At 39.7% G+C, this 17,687-nt stretch overlaps 1 protein-coding gene across 2 annotated transcripts in view; it reads right to left on the bottom strand.

Annotated features, from left to right (window-relative positions):
- Positions 1-17,687, bottom strand: part of LOC134536971 (leucine-rich repeat flightless-interacting protein 2) — a 111,319-nt gene that overhangs the window by 22,339 nt on the left and 71,293 nt on the right. For both annotated transcript variants that reach the window (XM_063377087.1, XM_063377086.1), the window contains 4 exons: positions 5,363-5,489; positions 3,956-4,089; positions 2,212-2,358; positions 1,216-1,332 (listed from right to left, as the gene is read on the bottom strand). In XM_063377087.1, the coding sequence (XP_063233157.1) occupies positions 1,216-1,332; positions 2,212-2,358; positions 3,956-4,089; positions 5,363-5,489 (525 nt within the window). The remainder of the gene's footprint in view (positions 1-1,215; positions 1,333-2,211; positions 2,359-3,955; positions 4,090-5,362; positions 5,490-17,687) is intronic.

A 17,687-nucleotide genomic window follows, 5' to 3' on the forward strand; every position in this document is an offset into this window, starting at 1 on the left:
TAATTAATGTCTTCATATGATTTGCATATGTTATTACATTATTAGTAATAACAAGCAAATCATATGAAGACATTACAGTAGAATCTCAGTGCTAAGTACTTACAGGTACCTCAAGTTTTTGTACTTAGCACTGAAACATGCATACATATCTTTACAAAGAGAAAAAAAATATATAAAAAAAATAGCTACAGGAGAGCCGCAATGCCATATGTATTCGCAACTGCGACTTGCTTTTTTCCCCGTGTCTAGTTCTCTGAGTATATCCACTTTTTCCTTAAGCGTGAATTGCTTTCGTTTCTTTTTATCTCCAGGATCATTCATATTCTAGCACAAATACAATGCGGTGTCTAAATAACGTAACCTGAAAATAAACTCAACAATAACAATAAACAATCCTGGCACAGACATCAAACAGTATTTTTAGCGTAGCATAACACTTTTGTCTAAATAATTAATACTTCTCTCAAACCTCCGTCTTTCGATGTATCGAATGGTGTTGTGTTGCTCACGTCGCATACTACGTACGGTATAATCTATGGTTGTGCGCTCAACTGTTTGTTAACTTTGTTTTGAGAATTTAGAGGTTAGAAAATACATTGCGGTGGTATTTGTGTATCTTTGTTCTACTACATTAATCATTTAGCTGGAAATGTATTTACCAGTTTAAGTAAATTTTGGTGTAGTAATGCCATGCTACTAGTAGAATTTATACGTTATAGTGAAAATGATTCTTTAAACTGAAACCGTTTTGCATGGCGAAGATACGATTTTTGGCGGGGACTTAAAAAAAATTTGTTAAGTGAAATATACTTTATAATAAGGAACGTTATTGTACCGGTATTATACTGTACATTATTATTAAATTACGATTTCTTTTTCAACTAGAACAAATGAACTTCGGTAAGCTATTGAACTTTCGTTTGGCTCGAAATATTTCGCTAAAAACGAACTTCGACAGATGAAATTCTTACCGAAATCGAAAATGAAAGTAGCAAAATTTCGATTTCGGTATCGGTATACCGAACATTCGCACAACCCTATTAAATATGCATAAATATTACATATCAACGAATTTTTTTCCGAAATACTAGGTACAATGTTACATCATTGAGAAAACATTTAGTGTTAAAATTAGAAATTCCAGACCAAACGACTTGTCACGTCGTTATTATTTTTTTGATTACAAAATGGCCGCTGGGACTGAAGCCAACGTACCTGTATGAGCCGGTCGCGCTCCTCCATCTCGCCCTTGTACCACTCCATGTCCTCTTGCAGCTTGGCCGTCGTCCTCTTGAGCTGGTCCAGCTCACGGCCCTTGTCCCGGTGCTCCCGCTGGGCACACAAGAGACCCCCCCATGAGACTCCTCTCAGCACATGTTCTGTGAAAAATTACTTCTTAGCATTTGATAAGTTTTAAAAAAAAATGTATGAACGCAACTGCACATGGCGATATTTACAAAAACTAAATTAATTTCTTTTTTGGAGGTTAACAATTCTTGACCAATAATACAATACAAGTCACGAAAATTGTTGGAAAAAGAAATCACCATGGTCTATAGTAAGAAACCAACCCAGTGTTAAATTAATAGTGTTAATTAAGTGTCACACATTTGTGTAGTCATTTCGTTGTGTCACGTCATTAATACAAATTAATACCCGATTGTGACTGCAACTTGTTCCTCGACAGGTATACATAAACACTACTCAGGGGCGTAACCAGGAGGGAGTTTTAGGGGTTCAAAACCCCCCATAGAACCAAATCTTTAATTATTTTCTTATCATTCAAACAAATATCATATTAAAATTAATAAAATTTTTACCATTACAATATTTAAATTTAAGTACCGAAAACTGCTAAAATAGCACTATTTTACACCTTAAAATCCAAATTTTCCCGGGGGAGGGCCCCCGGACCCCCCGCTTTGATACGAGCGGGGGGAAGGGGGGGGTGACATGCTTCTTAACATCCCCCATACACAAATTCTGGCTACACCACTGACACTACTTCAACACTAGTTTAAAAATTTGGCTCAGTTCATTGAACGTTTTTAGTGACATTATAAAGCAGTTATAAAAATTGAATTGAAAATTCAGTAAAAATTCGGTACTATTTGATGTGTAACATCTAAGCTCTCGTATACGGCATTTGGAGTGATCCAGGGGACGCGTCACCGCCGGGTACACGAGGAAGGGGAAGGGGAAGGGGTTTACCTGCAGCTGAGCGTGGGCCTCCTCCAGGTCTTCCAGCCGGTCCTTCAGCAGCTCCACCTGGTACGTCAGCGACGCCTTCTCGTTGTCCAGCTGCGCGTTCTGGATCATGGCCTTGCGGAACTTCTCCTCCACCTCCCGCAGCTCGTGCTGCCAACACGACAAGACACACGGCTGCGGACTTCGGCTCACACCCGGCTGGTATCGGGAGGCCCAGCCCCCCTTTTTTTATTACAAACCCAAGTAAACAATGCCAGCAAGTGGGACGACAAATAGTCTTTTCCACATAGGTACACCACTCTTTCCCTCCTAATTTGTGCTTCCAAGAAATTTTTTTTTTTGGGCCTTAAGGTATTTATTTATCTTGACTCACAAAAAAAGAAACTCCCTTTCATATCTTCCAACATTAACATTATAGTTAAATTCCAATATTAATAATAATAAAAAAAAACTGAATGACTACCAAACTCAAGAAGACACACGGGCTAACATGGAGTTACTACCACAAAATAATGATTTTGCGTAATGTAAAAAAGCCACACTGCAAGACAGCTATTTAGCATTTGATATAATAATCCCTAGGAGATCACTCAAAACAAGATAATGTATGAAAGTAAGAACTGCAGACACTACACCCTAACAGACAGGCTAACTGATATTGCACGCAAGAGAGACAAACTCTTTGGTCATATCTATATAATGGATAACAACAGACTAACCAATAGACTATTAAATATTAGTTCAAATAGGGCCTAAAATAACTCAACTCACTAGAAGAAACTAAATAGGATCTACAAGAACTGATCAACACAGAAGACATTTAGAAAAACATGAGTCTTTGGAACTTAAGTAACCAAACATAAATCTGGTAGAATTTTAACACAAAAAAAAAAAAACATGTATAGACACAGCGAGTTCTTGGAGAAATTTTTAAGAGGCCAGCTAACAATTTTAATCCTGCTCTCCGAATGGACAATATGAATTACATAATTTAAAAAACTATATTCTTCAATGTAACATAGTTAAATCTGCTTGGAATTTTCTGCCACTCAACCACCCACTATTCTCAGCACCTTCAGGGTCTTAATACTGTACAACTAATAATAATTATATGATGCACATATTATTTACTACATTATTTGGTATTTGGTGAGCAGCTTTCAAAATGTTACACTGCAGCAATGTTACGATGCAGTCACAATGTAATATTTTAACTGTCAGTATCAATCTCAGAAGTGAAACCAATTGGTGGCAGTGAAGGTAAACTCTCCTTCACACCATCTTACCAATGTCTGCTGCATATTTCATTCTATGTAGAAACCACAGTTCTAGTTAAAACATAATATTAATATGTATACCTATTTAATCTCTTACAAGGAAGTTCACTGTTTATGGTTTACATTTTTTTACAGCTTTGTTTACATCATGTTAACTTTGCCAGTATCAGTTTTTAATGCTAGCATTCTAAAGGAACCACAATATAAATTTCACTTTACTTTATACTCTCTTGCATTTTCATTTTCTCCTCAGCCTGTTTTCTGTTGAAAAAATTAGTTGAAGACCAAATTGCAGCGGACATAAGGGCATGGATATTGCTTTGTTTACACTGCGTTAACTTTACCCGCACCAGTTTTTAATGCTAGCGTTCATTCTAAAGGAACCAAAATATAAATTTCACTTCATTTTATACTCTCTCACATTTCTGCTAACAATTAGGTTGAAGACCACACTGCAACATGGCACTCACCCGCACATCACGAAGACTGATCCCCTCCTCCAAGGAGTCCTCCGAGCTGCGCCGGCTCGACAGGTAGCTGTTGGAGCCCCCGAGCGAGGTGCTCCTGTTGGCTACGGAGGCTGCCGAGCGGGGCGTCCTGCAGTCTGCACACACACACACACACACACACACACTCACACTCACGCTCCTGGCAAGTACAGTACATTAAGTTAAAATTTTAATTTGTTCTTTTAATATTTAGTCAACATCTGCTTACATCATGCTTTAATTTTTAATATTCCACTCTTTGATGTAATTACAGATAAAGACGATAAATAAATAAATAAATAAATAAATTCACAACTACTTCAGTAAGTGACATCAACAAACACAATCATCCTGAACTACCTGTTCTCGCAACACACCCCTAACACTGCCAGTTTATACTCGTCCCCAAAATAACGAGTTCAAATGTTTTACATATTATTTCGAAATCCAATATTTTTGATGTAAATCTTACATTGATACAATTTTTTTTTTTTTAATATTGCAGAAGAGATGAGAAAATTTAAAACCCCCACAAATGAATTTATGATAAGTATGTAATTTTTTTCTTTCTGCGATCAATTTTGTAAAGCAGGGTTCCTGTCCTTGTATACCCACCAAGATCTTGTCTCACTTGCACACACCAGCAACCTCACATCACACTGGAGGACCCCAAGTATCAGTGCAACAGTAAAACCTCTCCTCTCCTCTCCTCACCCCCCGGATGAACAGCGAGAGGGAAACTTGGCCAACACTGCACGAGTTCTTAGGGAGAAACACTTCCCTCCCCCCTTTCCTCCATACACACATTCTACATCCATGTTTTTTTTTTGTCAGAAAAAGTTACCCGGGTTCTATTCCCTATGGAACAAAAATCAGAATTTCTTTTTTTTGGAGAGTGTGAAAACGTGGCGGAAGTTGTCGTGTGCCTGAGTTTTTCAGAGCTCTTTAGCCCCGTTCAGGGGGTGGGGGGGGGGGGAGGACCAGGGTGTCCACAGTTAGTACTTTATACTAGATCTAGTACTTTTTATAATTTTTTTAGTGGTCTAGTACATTTACGCTCAGATCTAGTACTTTTTTCTTTAATATAATATTACAGTAACTCCAATATGTTTTAATATTAAGCGTAATTATTTTTAAAAACTATGGAATGAATGTGTTTGCGGTGTGTGATATTTAAGTTCGAACATTGCAATGTCATAACAACTTCCTAAATCGTTAAAACCGTAACAAATTATAATTTAGTAATTTTTTTTTTCAAATCTAGTACTTTTTTCGCTCCTAATTTGGTACGAGATATTTTTTTCCCTTGTGGACACCCTGGGGGGGGGGGGGGGAGGACGCGGCCCCCGACTACTGCTGCCCTCTGGGGCCGCCGTGGCGGTTACGCACCGGTGAAGGAGTCATAGTTCTTGGAGCAGTTCTCCTCGATCTCCTTCTGCTGGCGCTCCAACTCGCGCATGCGTATCTCCCGGGCCTCCGCCCTCGCCTGGCGCCGGGCCGCGAGCCGCGCCTCAGCCTGCAAACAGCAGCGCACACGTCACCTTATTCATTTATTTATTTCATATCCATTGACCCCATTTCTGGGGTATGATACATGTCAAGTACACATAGAAAAAAAAATATATATATATATACATACACAGGGGCATAGCCACGGGGGGGGGGGGGGGTTAGGGGTTCAACCCCCCCCCCCCCTTAGCACCAAATCTTTAATTAATTTCTTATTCAACACTCAAACAAATTTCATGTTAAAATTAATAAAAATTTTACAATTACAATATTTAAATTTAAGTACCGAAAACTGCTAAAATAGCACTACTTTACACCTTAAAATCCAATTTTTCCCGGGGGAGTACCCCCGGACCCCCCGCTTTAATATGGGGTGGGGGGGGGCGCATGCTTCTTAACACCCCCCCATACACAAATCCTGGCTACGCCACTGTATGTATGTATATATATATATATAAAGGGTCACAAAAACAAACTATACAATTTCACAAAAAAACAAAAACACAAAATATACAATTTCACACAAAAAAAACACAAAATATACAATTACATTTTACTTATAAGTTATAATTACAGCATATGAAACCACTGAAAGTATAATTAAAAGTGAAACAGGACACGTAACACACAATTAGTATGCAATAAAGATAGTAATAGCATAAATTACAAGTGGGTTTGAAACTACCCCGCTAGCAGTGCATGCCAGGCGTTTCCCCGTCACCACCTGTTGAAAACACTCAACAGCACAAGTAACACCTCAGCTTTCCTCTTCCCGAAACAACGTCAACAACACAGTGCAGCTTCGTACTACTTCTGCGGTCCACACAAAACCTAGCCCGAAGGGACCTAAACAGTCCTCCCATCAATAAAACTGGAGGGTCTAAAAAAAACAGTGGGACAAGTCAATATTATTTTTGTTGTTGTAGTTTCGATGAGTTAGCTCATTTTACCTCTGAAACATTCAAAATTATTATTTGGCAAGACAAACTCAATTCACAAAAATTCTTAACGTAACCCAAACTATGCTCAGGAGCCCCTCCCATTGTCGTTTTATCTCACAGTCTGCATATAAGATTATACATTGCTGTACTTGGTGGTATTCGCGATTCAAGTATCTTGTAAAAAAAATACTAACCCAATCAAAATAGGTTCAGAAGTTGAGTTATTTTTGACTCAAAATTCTCGTTGTCATCATCCTACCCGGCGTGGTGTCGGACGAGAGAGTGCACAGTGACACGATACCAACCTCCCGGGGAAGTGGGTGTTCCCTTGGTCCGCAGCCGCCCTACGCTACAGATGGCCGCGTGGAGTCGCCCGGCCGATCCCACACTCGCCGGCCGCGCCAATAAAACCCCCGCCGACGCCCGGCGCCGTACTCTAAAATACTATCCGCCTCCCCCTCCCCCCTCAACACGGGCGTACCGCCGCGCCGAGCCAACAGATCGGCCTTGCCAGCCAACACAGCACCGCCCCCACCCCACCCCTGGCGGCAGCGACTGTCACAGCTCAGCCTGGTGTCTCCAGGCAAGCGGGAACCCCTGCCTGGTCAGCGAGTCCATTTTCCTTCACATTAACGTTAGCCCGGTAAACAATAATGTAACAATATACTCATTTCGGTTTATTTAAGGAGATATCATTTAAATATGGTTAAATTTTTTATTCAGTAAGTTAGGTGTGAATAAAAGTACCCGTTACCTGCTGTAAATTGATTTCGGTAAAATACTACAAAAGAGAACACATTTTCAGTCCCTCCCCACTCCCCCTTTTTTTTGTTTACACATTAAAATAAAATTCCTGAAAAAGGAACAAAGAAGCAATACATGAACAGATTGAAAACTTCTTAACAACAACCAATATATATCTCAATGGACTACAATGTTCTGATTACTTATTTGACCTACTATGATACAATTTCAGTTTCTAGAAGTAAGTGAGTCAGCTAAGCAGTGGCGGGATCATCCGAAGGGGAGAGGGAGAAAAGGAGAAAGGGGGAGAAGGGTTTAGAGGGGAGGGGGGAGATGGAGAAGAGGGGAGGGGGGAGATGGAGAAGAGGGGAGGGGGGAGATGGAGAAGAGGGGAGGGGGAGATGGAGAAGAGGGGGGGAGATGGAGAAGAGGGGAGGGGGGAGATGGAGAAGAGGGGAGGGGAGATGGAGAAGAGGGGAGGGGATATTGAGAAGAGGGGAGGGGAGAGGGAGTAATAAGAGTGGAGGGGAAGAGGGAGTAATAAGAGTGGAGGGGAAGAGGGAGTAATAAGAGTGGAGGGAGAGTAAGAAGAGTGGAGGGAAGGAAGAAGAGTGAAGGGGGAGGAAGAAGAATGGAGGGGGAGGAAGAAGAATGGAGGGGGAGGAAGAAGAATGGAGGGGGAGGAAGAAGAATGGAGGGGGGAGGAAGAAGAATGGAGGGGGAGGAAGAAGAATGGAGGGGGAGGAAGAAGAATGGAGGGGGAGGAAGAAGAATGGAGGGGGAGGAAGAAGAATGGAGGGGGGAGGAAGAAGAATGGAGGGGGAGGAAGAAGAATGGAGGGGGAGGAAGAAGAATGGAGGGGGAGGAAGAAGAATGGAGGGGGAGGAAGAAGAGTGTAGGGAGAGGAAGAAGAGTGGAGTGAGAGTAAGAAGAGTGGAGGGGGAGGAAGGAGAATGGAGGTGGAGGAAGAATGGAGGGGGAGGAAGAAGAATGGAGGGGGAGGAAGAAGGATAGAGGGGGAGGAAGAAGAATGGAGGGAGAGGGGGGCGAGTGGAGGGGGAGGGGGTGAATAGAGGGGTAGGAAGAAGAGTGGAGGGGGAGGAAGAATAGTGGAGGGGGAGGAAGAAGAGTGGAGGGGGAGGAAGAAGAGTGGAGGGGGAGGAAGAAGAATGGAGGGGGAGTAAGAAGAATGGAGGGAGAGGGGGGCGAGTGGTGGGAGAGGGGGTGAGTAGAGGAGAAGAGAGGGCAGAGAGAGGAGGGGGAAGGGGGAAGGATGCCAGGGTGAAATGGAAGGGGGCAGGGGGAGATGAGGAAGGGTGCTTAGAGAGATGGGGAGGGGACAGGGGTGATGAGAGGTAGAGGGGGAGGGGAGTCATGGGTTATTTGAGAGGGGCAGGGAAAGAGAAAATCCCCGAGGTCCAGACAAAAGACTGTTACGTTATTCTTAATTATTTTTAAGGAGCGGAAAGCGAAAAATTTGACAGTGTATTTTATACATTCGAGATACTGACAAATATAGAAATTGAACAAGTTTTTTTAAGAGGACCCTAGTCGCATAGTTATTATAATTCAAAAGTTTTGTCTTCCCTCTGAAAAATTATAATGGGATGAAAATAAAGTAACTCCACTAAGCAGCTAATTAGAAATTGCTTTAAATGTAAATGTTCCGTAAATTATTTTTTGTGATAGTTTCCGTTAATATAAAGTTTAATAATCCGGCAAAAATGTTAATCTGGCATTGCGGTGTTACCAATTTGTCCGGTTAAAAATAATTCAATGTTACATGTATTATAGTATTTGATATATTCACTACAATTGGAAGAAAATGAGGAAGTACAAAAAACAGAATACAGAAACGGGCTCGCGTTTCTAAAGGGGCCACGTCTATTGTATTCCTGCCTCCAATTACAGCTGCTGACCGGCCGGCAATTGGAATCGGCTTTTAAAAGATTCCCATTTCACCGAACACTATTTTGAAACAAACAAAATTCCAACTTAGTTCCCTGACTTTTGTCTGCGATAAGATATCTTCTGCTCTTTGGTCTGACACGCGAGTATCGAGATTAAATAAACTGATAGGAAGAGAGCCTAGGTACGTTAAGGCGACACAAACAGACACCGACACCTACGGCACGACGGAATGTTTCACAGTCACACAACAATTAACAGCAGTTCTTGTCAACAGCCGCGCACAACCGATGGTGACTCAACAAAAATGACACGAGATTATCCACTCAAACTTCTAGACAGAGCGACTTTTAACAATCACTACTAATAAGCAAGACCTCTTACGTCTCGATGTGTAGCAGCCGACCACTATTTACTTTTGGCATTTCATTACATTATATACTTATGTTTAACAAAGCTGAATTTTGAAAATTAATCTACCTATGTAAAATAGTTTTAGCGGAAAAAATGCTGAAACCAAGATGGCGTCCTGTTTCTGTATATACCCTGTAAGTTAAGAACCCTTAGAGAGTACAATCAGCAGCAAAGGTATTCCAAATAAAATATTTTTTTGGAAATACTAAAGCAGGTATATGGTACGCAAATTGTGTCAATTATACATTTACGTCGGTTAGGTCAAATTTTATTCTCATACCAATAAACTCCACGTAATTCCTCTAGACAAATGATTCCAACTAAATAGAACTCAGAAGGCATGTACTTTGCTGAAGAGTTTCCTTTCCACGCGGAAAGCGTAGTACGTTAAATACTTCATAGTTCAAACTGAAGCTTGCTTCAAAACGCCAGCAACTTTTTAAGAGAAAAAAAAAACACAGCACGTGCAACCAAAAAACGTCTTTCAAAAACCGAATAGTTAGAGAAAATAATATTTCATTCAAGAAACGCAACATGGCCAGCAAATCTCACTCGATATGTTGTAGGCGTTCAGAAAGTTATTCTAAAAAGCCAATCACAATTCCGAAGCCAGCGAATAGGCTAAGATAAATTGCATATGTGTCAAGGTTAATTGAACTATTCCACACACGTCACAACGTGTCAGCGACAAAAAGCAGACGAAAATAAGTCACTAGTCACCCGCGCTTGTGCAAGTATGTCTTCATAGGCTCCACGAAAGTGTAGGCAACACAGAACGACAAACTTAAGTTTCCTCGCTCAGGGCAGATTTACCACGGGGTTATAGTTTCACGATAAAATCACAATAATTTTCTAGTGGTTTTAAATTGTTTAGAATTAAAATCAAAACACAGCAACAGCAAGTAGACTAGTAAACTCAACTCACTGGAGCGAGGTGGACTGGTAGTCGACGTGATTACACTGAGCATGTTCAGTGGCAAAAAGAGCATTCACACGTGAGTAGCTAGTAAACCAGCTCCACGCAACTGACGGCTTTCGACAATAGTAGCGTTTATTTTTTAATTAAATTCGCCTACAACCAGGCACAATTTTTATTTATCGTTGCATTATTTTTTTTTTTTTGGAAAATATGTAGTTGGGCGATATGTGTTAAAAAAAATTTTAATCCGAAAATACTTTTATTCTATGCTCTTTAACTTCATCTTATCATTAAACCCGGCGGAGATAAGAAATTCCAAATACTTTAGGAGATATTGAATTTTTTAATTTCCATCACAATACCTGTGCATTCATGCTGCGTTGACCATTGTTTCTTCTTTACTAGTATGAATTTTTTTTTTTGCGGCATTCACCATTGTTTCTTGTTTACGAGTATCAATTGGTGTGCTTATAATTGTCTTGTTATTTGGATATTGTTGCGCAAGTAATAAGTAAAAAAAAAAAATACGTGAGTTCCTACTGTTCATCCTTTGTCCCGGTTTGTTTGGTCAGGTCAGTTACATTATAAATACTTTAAAAGTAAACAACCATTAAAATTAATTCATATTATTTTTAATGTCCGCTTACTTTGAAAGTATTTATAATGTAACTGACCTGACCTAATCGACCATTTTAATTAATTAGGCACAGGTCTTGTATTGCAAAATAAGAACGGCGATATCTCCTTAAGTATTTGTAATTTCTTATCTCCGCCGGGTTTTATGAAAAGAGGAAGTTAAAAAGCATAGAATAAAAGTATTTTCGGAATTTTAATTTTTTTTTAACAAATATCGCCCAACTACATATTTACTGTTTTTTTTTTTATCGAAAATATCAATAAGAAAAATATTTACAACAATGCCTCACCTCACATAGAACACATTGCACCGAAAGCCAGTAACAATTCGACCGCGCAATAGAAGTCAACCTGTCGAACAAACTAAACTTGCCAGTACCAACCTTACAGGACCAGAAAAGCAATGCAAGCAGGCGGCACATGGGGCTTGTTCCTACTCACTGCCTCGATACAGCACAAGGCCACGCGCACGTCTGTCGCCGGTGCAGGGCAGCCATAGAGGAAGCAACCAAGCCCAACACCACCGAGGTGAACGCGTACTCAAAGATAAAAACAAAAAAAAAGACTGGTTTAGATCACTCTTGTCTTCGGGAAACCTACGATACACAAGTCCGTCCGAACACGCCCGAATACTTGCCTTCAGGTAACTTCGGTGTTTTTTTTTTTTATTAAGTTCACAATATTACACATTTATGTTTTCAGCGAAGTCGACAGCGCTTTTTTTTTTCTTACTTCCACTTACTTTTACGGTGGTTATTTTAAGACAATAGACCCAAGATTTAATGCAGTTTTTGGACATACGCCATTGCAATGGTGTATGTTCAAAAAAAATAAAATAAAATCAAACTTCTCAACTGCATTAATAATTTAAAGAACTTCAGAGACCAAGAATGGTAATTTTTCGAACTTTGTTATAGGTTTTTTTTGCTTAAGTATTTTTACTATGCCAGTTATGTGATTTTCAACCCAAGTGTTTTTTTTTTTTCAATTAAAAAAAAATTATCCCGAAGTTACACGAAGGCAAGTATTCGGGCGGTTACGAAAGGATCTGTGAATCTTTCGCGTCCTCTAGTCGGCGCGTGCACGCACGGTTTGCACACAGCTGATTTACACACGGCCATGTGCGATTGTTCACAAGGGGGTACTTGAACAGACAAGATATGCGTTGCAATTATTAAGTGTACAATGGTAATTTGACGCAGCGCCTTTTTTAAATAGTACACTACAACAATGATATCAAACACTGACCGCATTTAAACGTGAACACAAAAGTGCTAAGAGAATTAACAAATTCAAGATCGCGACAGCTGTGTCCGTCGTGACACACGTCGACAGTTCTATTGGCAGGTGGACCCAAGTCTGGATGTCAAGAGAAAAAAAAGCCTAAATTTTCAAAAACTTAAAATAACGTTTTATTAACTTTTAAGAAGGGGGAGGTGTAACTGTAGTCTAAATTCAAAATGGCGGCCAGATTCTGCCGTTTGCCGTCGTCTTAAATTTAAGGTGCAACTGTCATAGACCCAAGGCATTTTGGTAGCCTACGAATAAACCACAGGTAAGCTTCTGAAAAAAAAAAAAAAAAAAAAAGCTTTTGTGAAACCCTTGTACAGGTGTATGTTAACAAAATTGTAAAATTTTCAAAATTTTACTTGTTAGATACGAACTAGTAATTTTGAGATGGGCCCCTGCTCGTCAGTAGTGTTATCACCTCAGCCAGCGGGTATCACCTCGCCACGCCACCGGGTGCTCCACAGCTCACGACCCTGCCACACTGTCAAATATCCGTTTCCGATATACTGGACAACAGAGTTGGAGGGGAAGTTTTGGACGGAAAATGGCTTCCAATTTTCTCCCAGCAAATATATTTGGGCAGACAACCTCAAGTATGTTTCAAATAATGTCACACTATCAAAGTTTTATTTTTTGTCTCAACTATCTCAAACTTTTCCACTTTTTTTATTTTTAATTTTGAAATTAAACAATGCATCACGTTACTGTACTGGAATTTATAAACTTTATTTGTAAATTTAAAAATAAAAAATAATACGAATAAATTAAAAACACAATAATGAAATACATTTTTAGATTATTCTTTTTAAATTATAGACATTCGAACGCATAAAATGTTTTCGAATACAATATTCATATTGACGTTGTTTTAGTTATTTAACTTTTTAAACATAATTCCGATCGCATCCATCATCCAACTTAGTTTATAACCCGTCCTGTAAGCAAAATATTTGATGGAAACGTTTGTCATCCAAATTGTCAAACGAACATGGCTGCGCTAGTGACGTCACAAGCCTCCAACTTTATTAGTGACACAGCATACTGGAAGGTGTTGCAAGCGAGGACTTGACAGTGTGGCGGGGGGGTCCTTTATCGCGTGACGTCACCGCACCCACGTGCGGGCCAGCCCGCATTGCTAACACCTCGCCTGCGTCAGACGAGCTCGCTATCTCAGCGGTGTGTGTCACCTCGGGAAACCTACATTTCACAGACGAGAGAGCCACACCCGAAGTTCCCCGAAGTTCATGCTCGCTTTTTCCCCCCCGTTCTATCTCATTGTATAAACCGGCGTGGCATTAAATTTTGCTGTCGATTAGGATAGGTTAGCTACATTATAAATACTTTAAAACATTGTGGATGGTTGGTTATATTAGGTAAGTATAGCTACATTAAAAAAATCATTTTATGGTTCCTTAGCAAATAACTTTTTTAATATGTAGCTACCCAGGGCTAGGAATAACCGTTTACATGATTTCACAGTATCTTTAATGTAGCTAACCTAAACAAATCAACCGGCCACAATGTTTTAAAGTATTTATAATGTAGCTAACCTAACCTTTTACAATGAACAAAAAAAAACTGAAGACGCACGATCGAACGTTTGGCTCTCTCGTCTGTGAAAAAGCTTCCCGTTCTATCGCTTACATTTCTATAAAAAAATGAAACAATAGATTTTTACTGATGTGTAAACATCTTAGCCATCAGGTATTTGGTAAGCGTAATACCGTGAATGGAACGGAAATGTGTAACCACGGTGCTGCCATCTGTAACGAGATGGCACGAACCAACATTCACAAAGCCAAAGGTAAACTTTATACTAACTGTTCAGTGAATTTTTAACAAGATTGACAGTATTTACTATAAAACTCCTTGTCACGGTTTAGTTTTTTTTAAATATGTTTTTCGTTTTTACCTCAGCTGTTTCATTGCAAAGTTCAACCTTTCGCTCTACCAATCGAATGCTTCGATAGTCCACGCAGCTGCCCCGGCGACGCATTCTAGCGGCGGCTGCAGAAACTACGTGTGATTCGCGTCGTGAAATGTATTTGAAAACACAATTTTCACTTGGCCTTATTTTAAAGAATTTTACGTTGAATTTCCATTGGCGTAGCTGTGTTCATAAAGTTGGGGGGGACAAATAATGATTTTGATGTCATGTAAACCCATTCATATCTTACTAAGACGGGGGGTCCGGGGGTCCTCCACCGCAAAATTTTGATTTTAAAAGTGCAAAATAGCGCTTTTTAAGCAGTTTTTGTATCTAACCATTGGATACATCGATGTTAAAATTATTATTGTTTCCTTAAGATAAAATTTGAGAGTGAAGCAATTACAAATAAAGTTGGGCAGAATAATATTATACAATAAAAATATCACGGTCTAGAAAGTTGGGGGGGGGGAGTCCCCTCCACCCAAAAAGTTCAGGGGGACACGTCCCCCCTGTCCCTACGCCCCTGTGAATTTCGTGTCCCGAGCTTCGTATTATAGGTTTATTTGCAAAATGAGAACACACGATTTCGCTCGTTACAAAGATTAGATGTTTTTCAAATCACTGGCGAGTACTGAAAGACTCGCTCACATTTTTTTTTTACAGAGTTTGCAATTCGAATGTTCATAGACTTCCGAAGGACCAATCAAATCACAGCCAATTGTAGGCGAGTATCTGGAGCACGGCGAGCAGGCGGTTACACGGAGCGAGCGGATTCGCAGGCGAAGACCTGGTTGCGGGTTGTCGCGCTAGAGTGCGTCGCCGTCGGGCCGACATAACTGTCGGCGCTGTTACGTCCCAGTTCGGCGCAGAGCGTGTCCGACTGCTCGTAACTACAGTCAAACTTGGTTCATCCGGCCCTCGTTCATCTGGATCTCCGGATAATCCGCATCACATCTGCAGAAATTTTGTTTAATGTCCCCATACGTTTTTTTTAACTACGCTAGCGAAAAAAAAAAAACTATACGTACGCCGAATATTCACTTTTTAGTCTGATCCAATGTGTTATACCACCCGATTTGTAAATATTACAATTTTCTTTTTATATATTTTTATATACTATCAATAGTTATGAGTTTTATTATATTTTTAATCGTACCTGTTTGTTGATATTTTAAAGACTAATAACATGTAGTATCTTTTGAAAGCTTTATTACAGCTGTACAGGTATATTACGAAATAAAAAAATCACAAATTCTCAACACTAATTATTATTTTACAGAAGAAACTATTTGTAGCCGTCCATCAGTATTACTAACAAGGCATTCCATTAATTATTTCCTACAGTAAAACAGAGTCGCCAAAATTATTAACACAAAAATAAAATAAAAAACGGGGAAACAATCTGAAACCAAGATGGCGTTTTTCCGTTACGTTCCCTCACATGATAGAATTGCATAGAATCACATGGTGCTCTTGATGAAATACAACAAGAAAATGTGAACCTATCTAGAACTTTTCTGTTTAGAAAAAAAAAATTAAGTACATTAACAAAAAGGTTGTCTGTAAAGTGAGTTTATGGACGATAGTTTAACGTGACGTCATAACAAAACATTGATGAAATTATTGCATACTTTTATGAATAAAATTGTATCATTTGTATTGAATTATCACTATTTTGTATGGATACAAAGAAGGAGTGAAATGAAATCTACAATTTAATTGATAAATTTACTTTTATTAGCACTCATTAATTCAAATATGTTTATTACTTTAACGAACAGATTATTTTAACTATAAATTTTATACATGTTTGCTATTTAACTTCTTCCAATCTGTGTTAGGTATTCTGTTAAGGATAGGACGATGATAGGAAAAGTAGGAAACGAATGGGAGTGTTTCAAGTTTAATGTGCCTCGAAAAAGTCAAATAGATGGTTGTTCCAATCGAGTGGAAGAGAGATAGATGCGGCGCAAACGTACAATGAGCGTAACGGGACAATGAGTCATCCTTTTTCGTGCGTGCAGCCGGCGTTCATCGATTTATTAGACGTTGTCACGTCAAAAAAAATTCGTTACATTATGAAGTAGTTTGTTTTTGTTAGCGTACATCTGGCAACAGAGCGCGCTGTGCTGTGCGGTTTGTCCCACTGCCTCCTCGCGGGCTGCAGTGGGCGCGGCGCGGCGGCTATCAGCGCAGACATCCGCCCGCAGATAGCAGCGCTCCACGCGGCCGCATTCTAGCACCACGCTCCCGACACACGCCGCCTTACAATGTTTACATGCAACCCCATCTTTGTTCTACTTACAAGGGCAGGTTATGGAAAGCCTTATTTTCACAGACGAGAAAGCCACACCCGAAGTTCCCTAAGTTAATGCTAGCTTTTTTCCTCCGTACCACAACAGGTGTATTTATTTGGGACGTAGCTTACCCATACGTCATACGCCGTTCTATCTCATTGTATAAACCGGTGTGGCATTAAATTTTGCGGTCGATTAGGATAGGTTAGCTACATTATAAATACTTTAAAACATTGTAGATGGTTGGTTATATTAGGTAAGTGTAAAGCTACATTAAAAATACTGTAAAATCATTTTATGGTTGCTTAGCAAATAAATTTTTATTATGTAGCTATCCAGCGCTAGGAAACCGTATCTTTAATGTAGCTATCCTAACCAAATCAACCGTCCACAATGTTTTAAAGTATTTATAATGTAGCTAACCTAACCTAATTGACCATTAGTTATCATGAGTTGTCCAAAATAAACATTCACGAACACACGGCAAACGAAAAATATGGCGGCGTACAAATAAATACCGTTGTCTTGTTTATGTGGTCTTTCCTTTTATCAACACCGCCATATTTATTTACAATGAACCAAAAAAAAAACCGAAGATGCACGATCGGGCGTTTGGCTCTCTCGTCTGTGAAAAGAAGGCTTCCCCGTGATCATGTCGTGCGCGTATATGTATGTTGTGCTGTACGCACGGAGTTACGAATTGCCGGGAGACGGCATGGTGTGAGGTAGTTGTTGTCACTTTTTAACCTCTCCATCGCCATTTTGTTCCGCCCAAAACATTTCGGAAATGGTGCTTGATAACTTCAGATGATGGTCAGTAAGCATTAAATAACTTCCATAAAAAAAAATAGCCATTTCAAACTGTATTTACGATGCAAACACTGCACTGGGGCCAATGTTTTTGGAGTCTAAACCATATCGGCCTTAGTGCAAAAACGGCGAACGGAGCTCGGCGGTTAACTCGCTACTTACAAACAGCTCCAGTTACATTAAAAGTGTCAGATTACGAACAGCATTTAACGGTCATTTCACTTGACGTAACTCCGTGCGACCAATAGAAGTAGAGTTTTAGGCCGCATTTTAATACGTCATTTTTTTCTTTAATCGCAATGAAATACGTTGTTCT

This window comes from Bacillus rossius, chromosome 11 (genome assembly GCF_032445375.1).
Source record: "Bacillus rossius redtenbacheri isolate Brsri chromosome 11, Brsri_v3, whole genome shotgun sequence".
NCBI lineage: Eukaryota > Metazoa > Arthropoda > Insecta > Phasmatodea > Bacillidae > Bacillus > Bacillus rossius.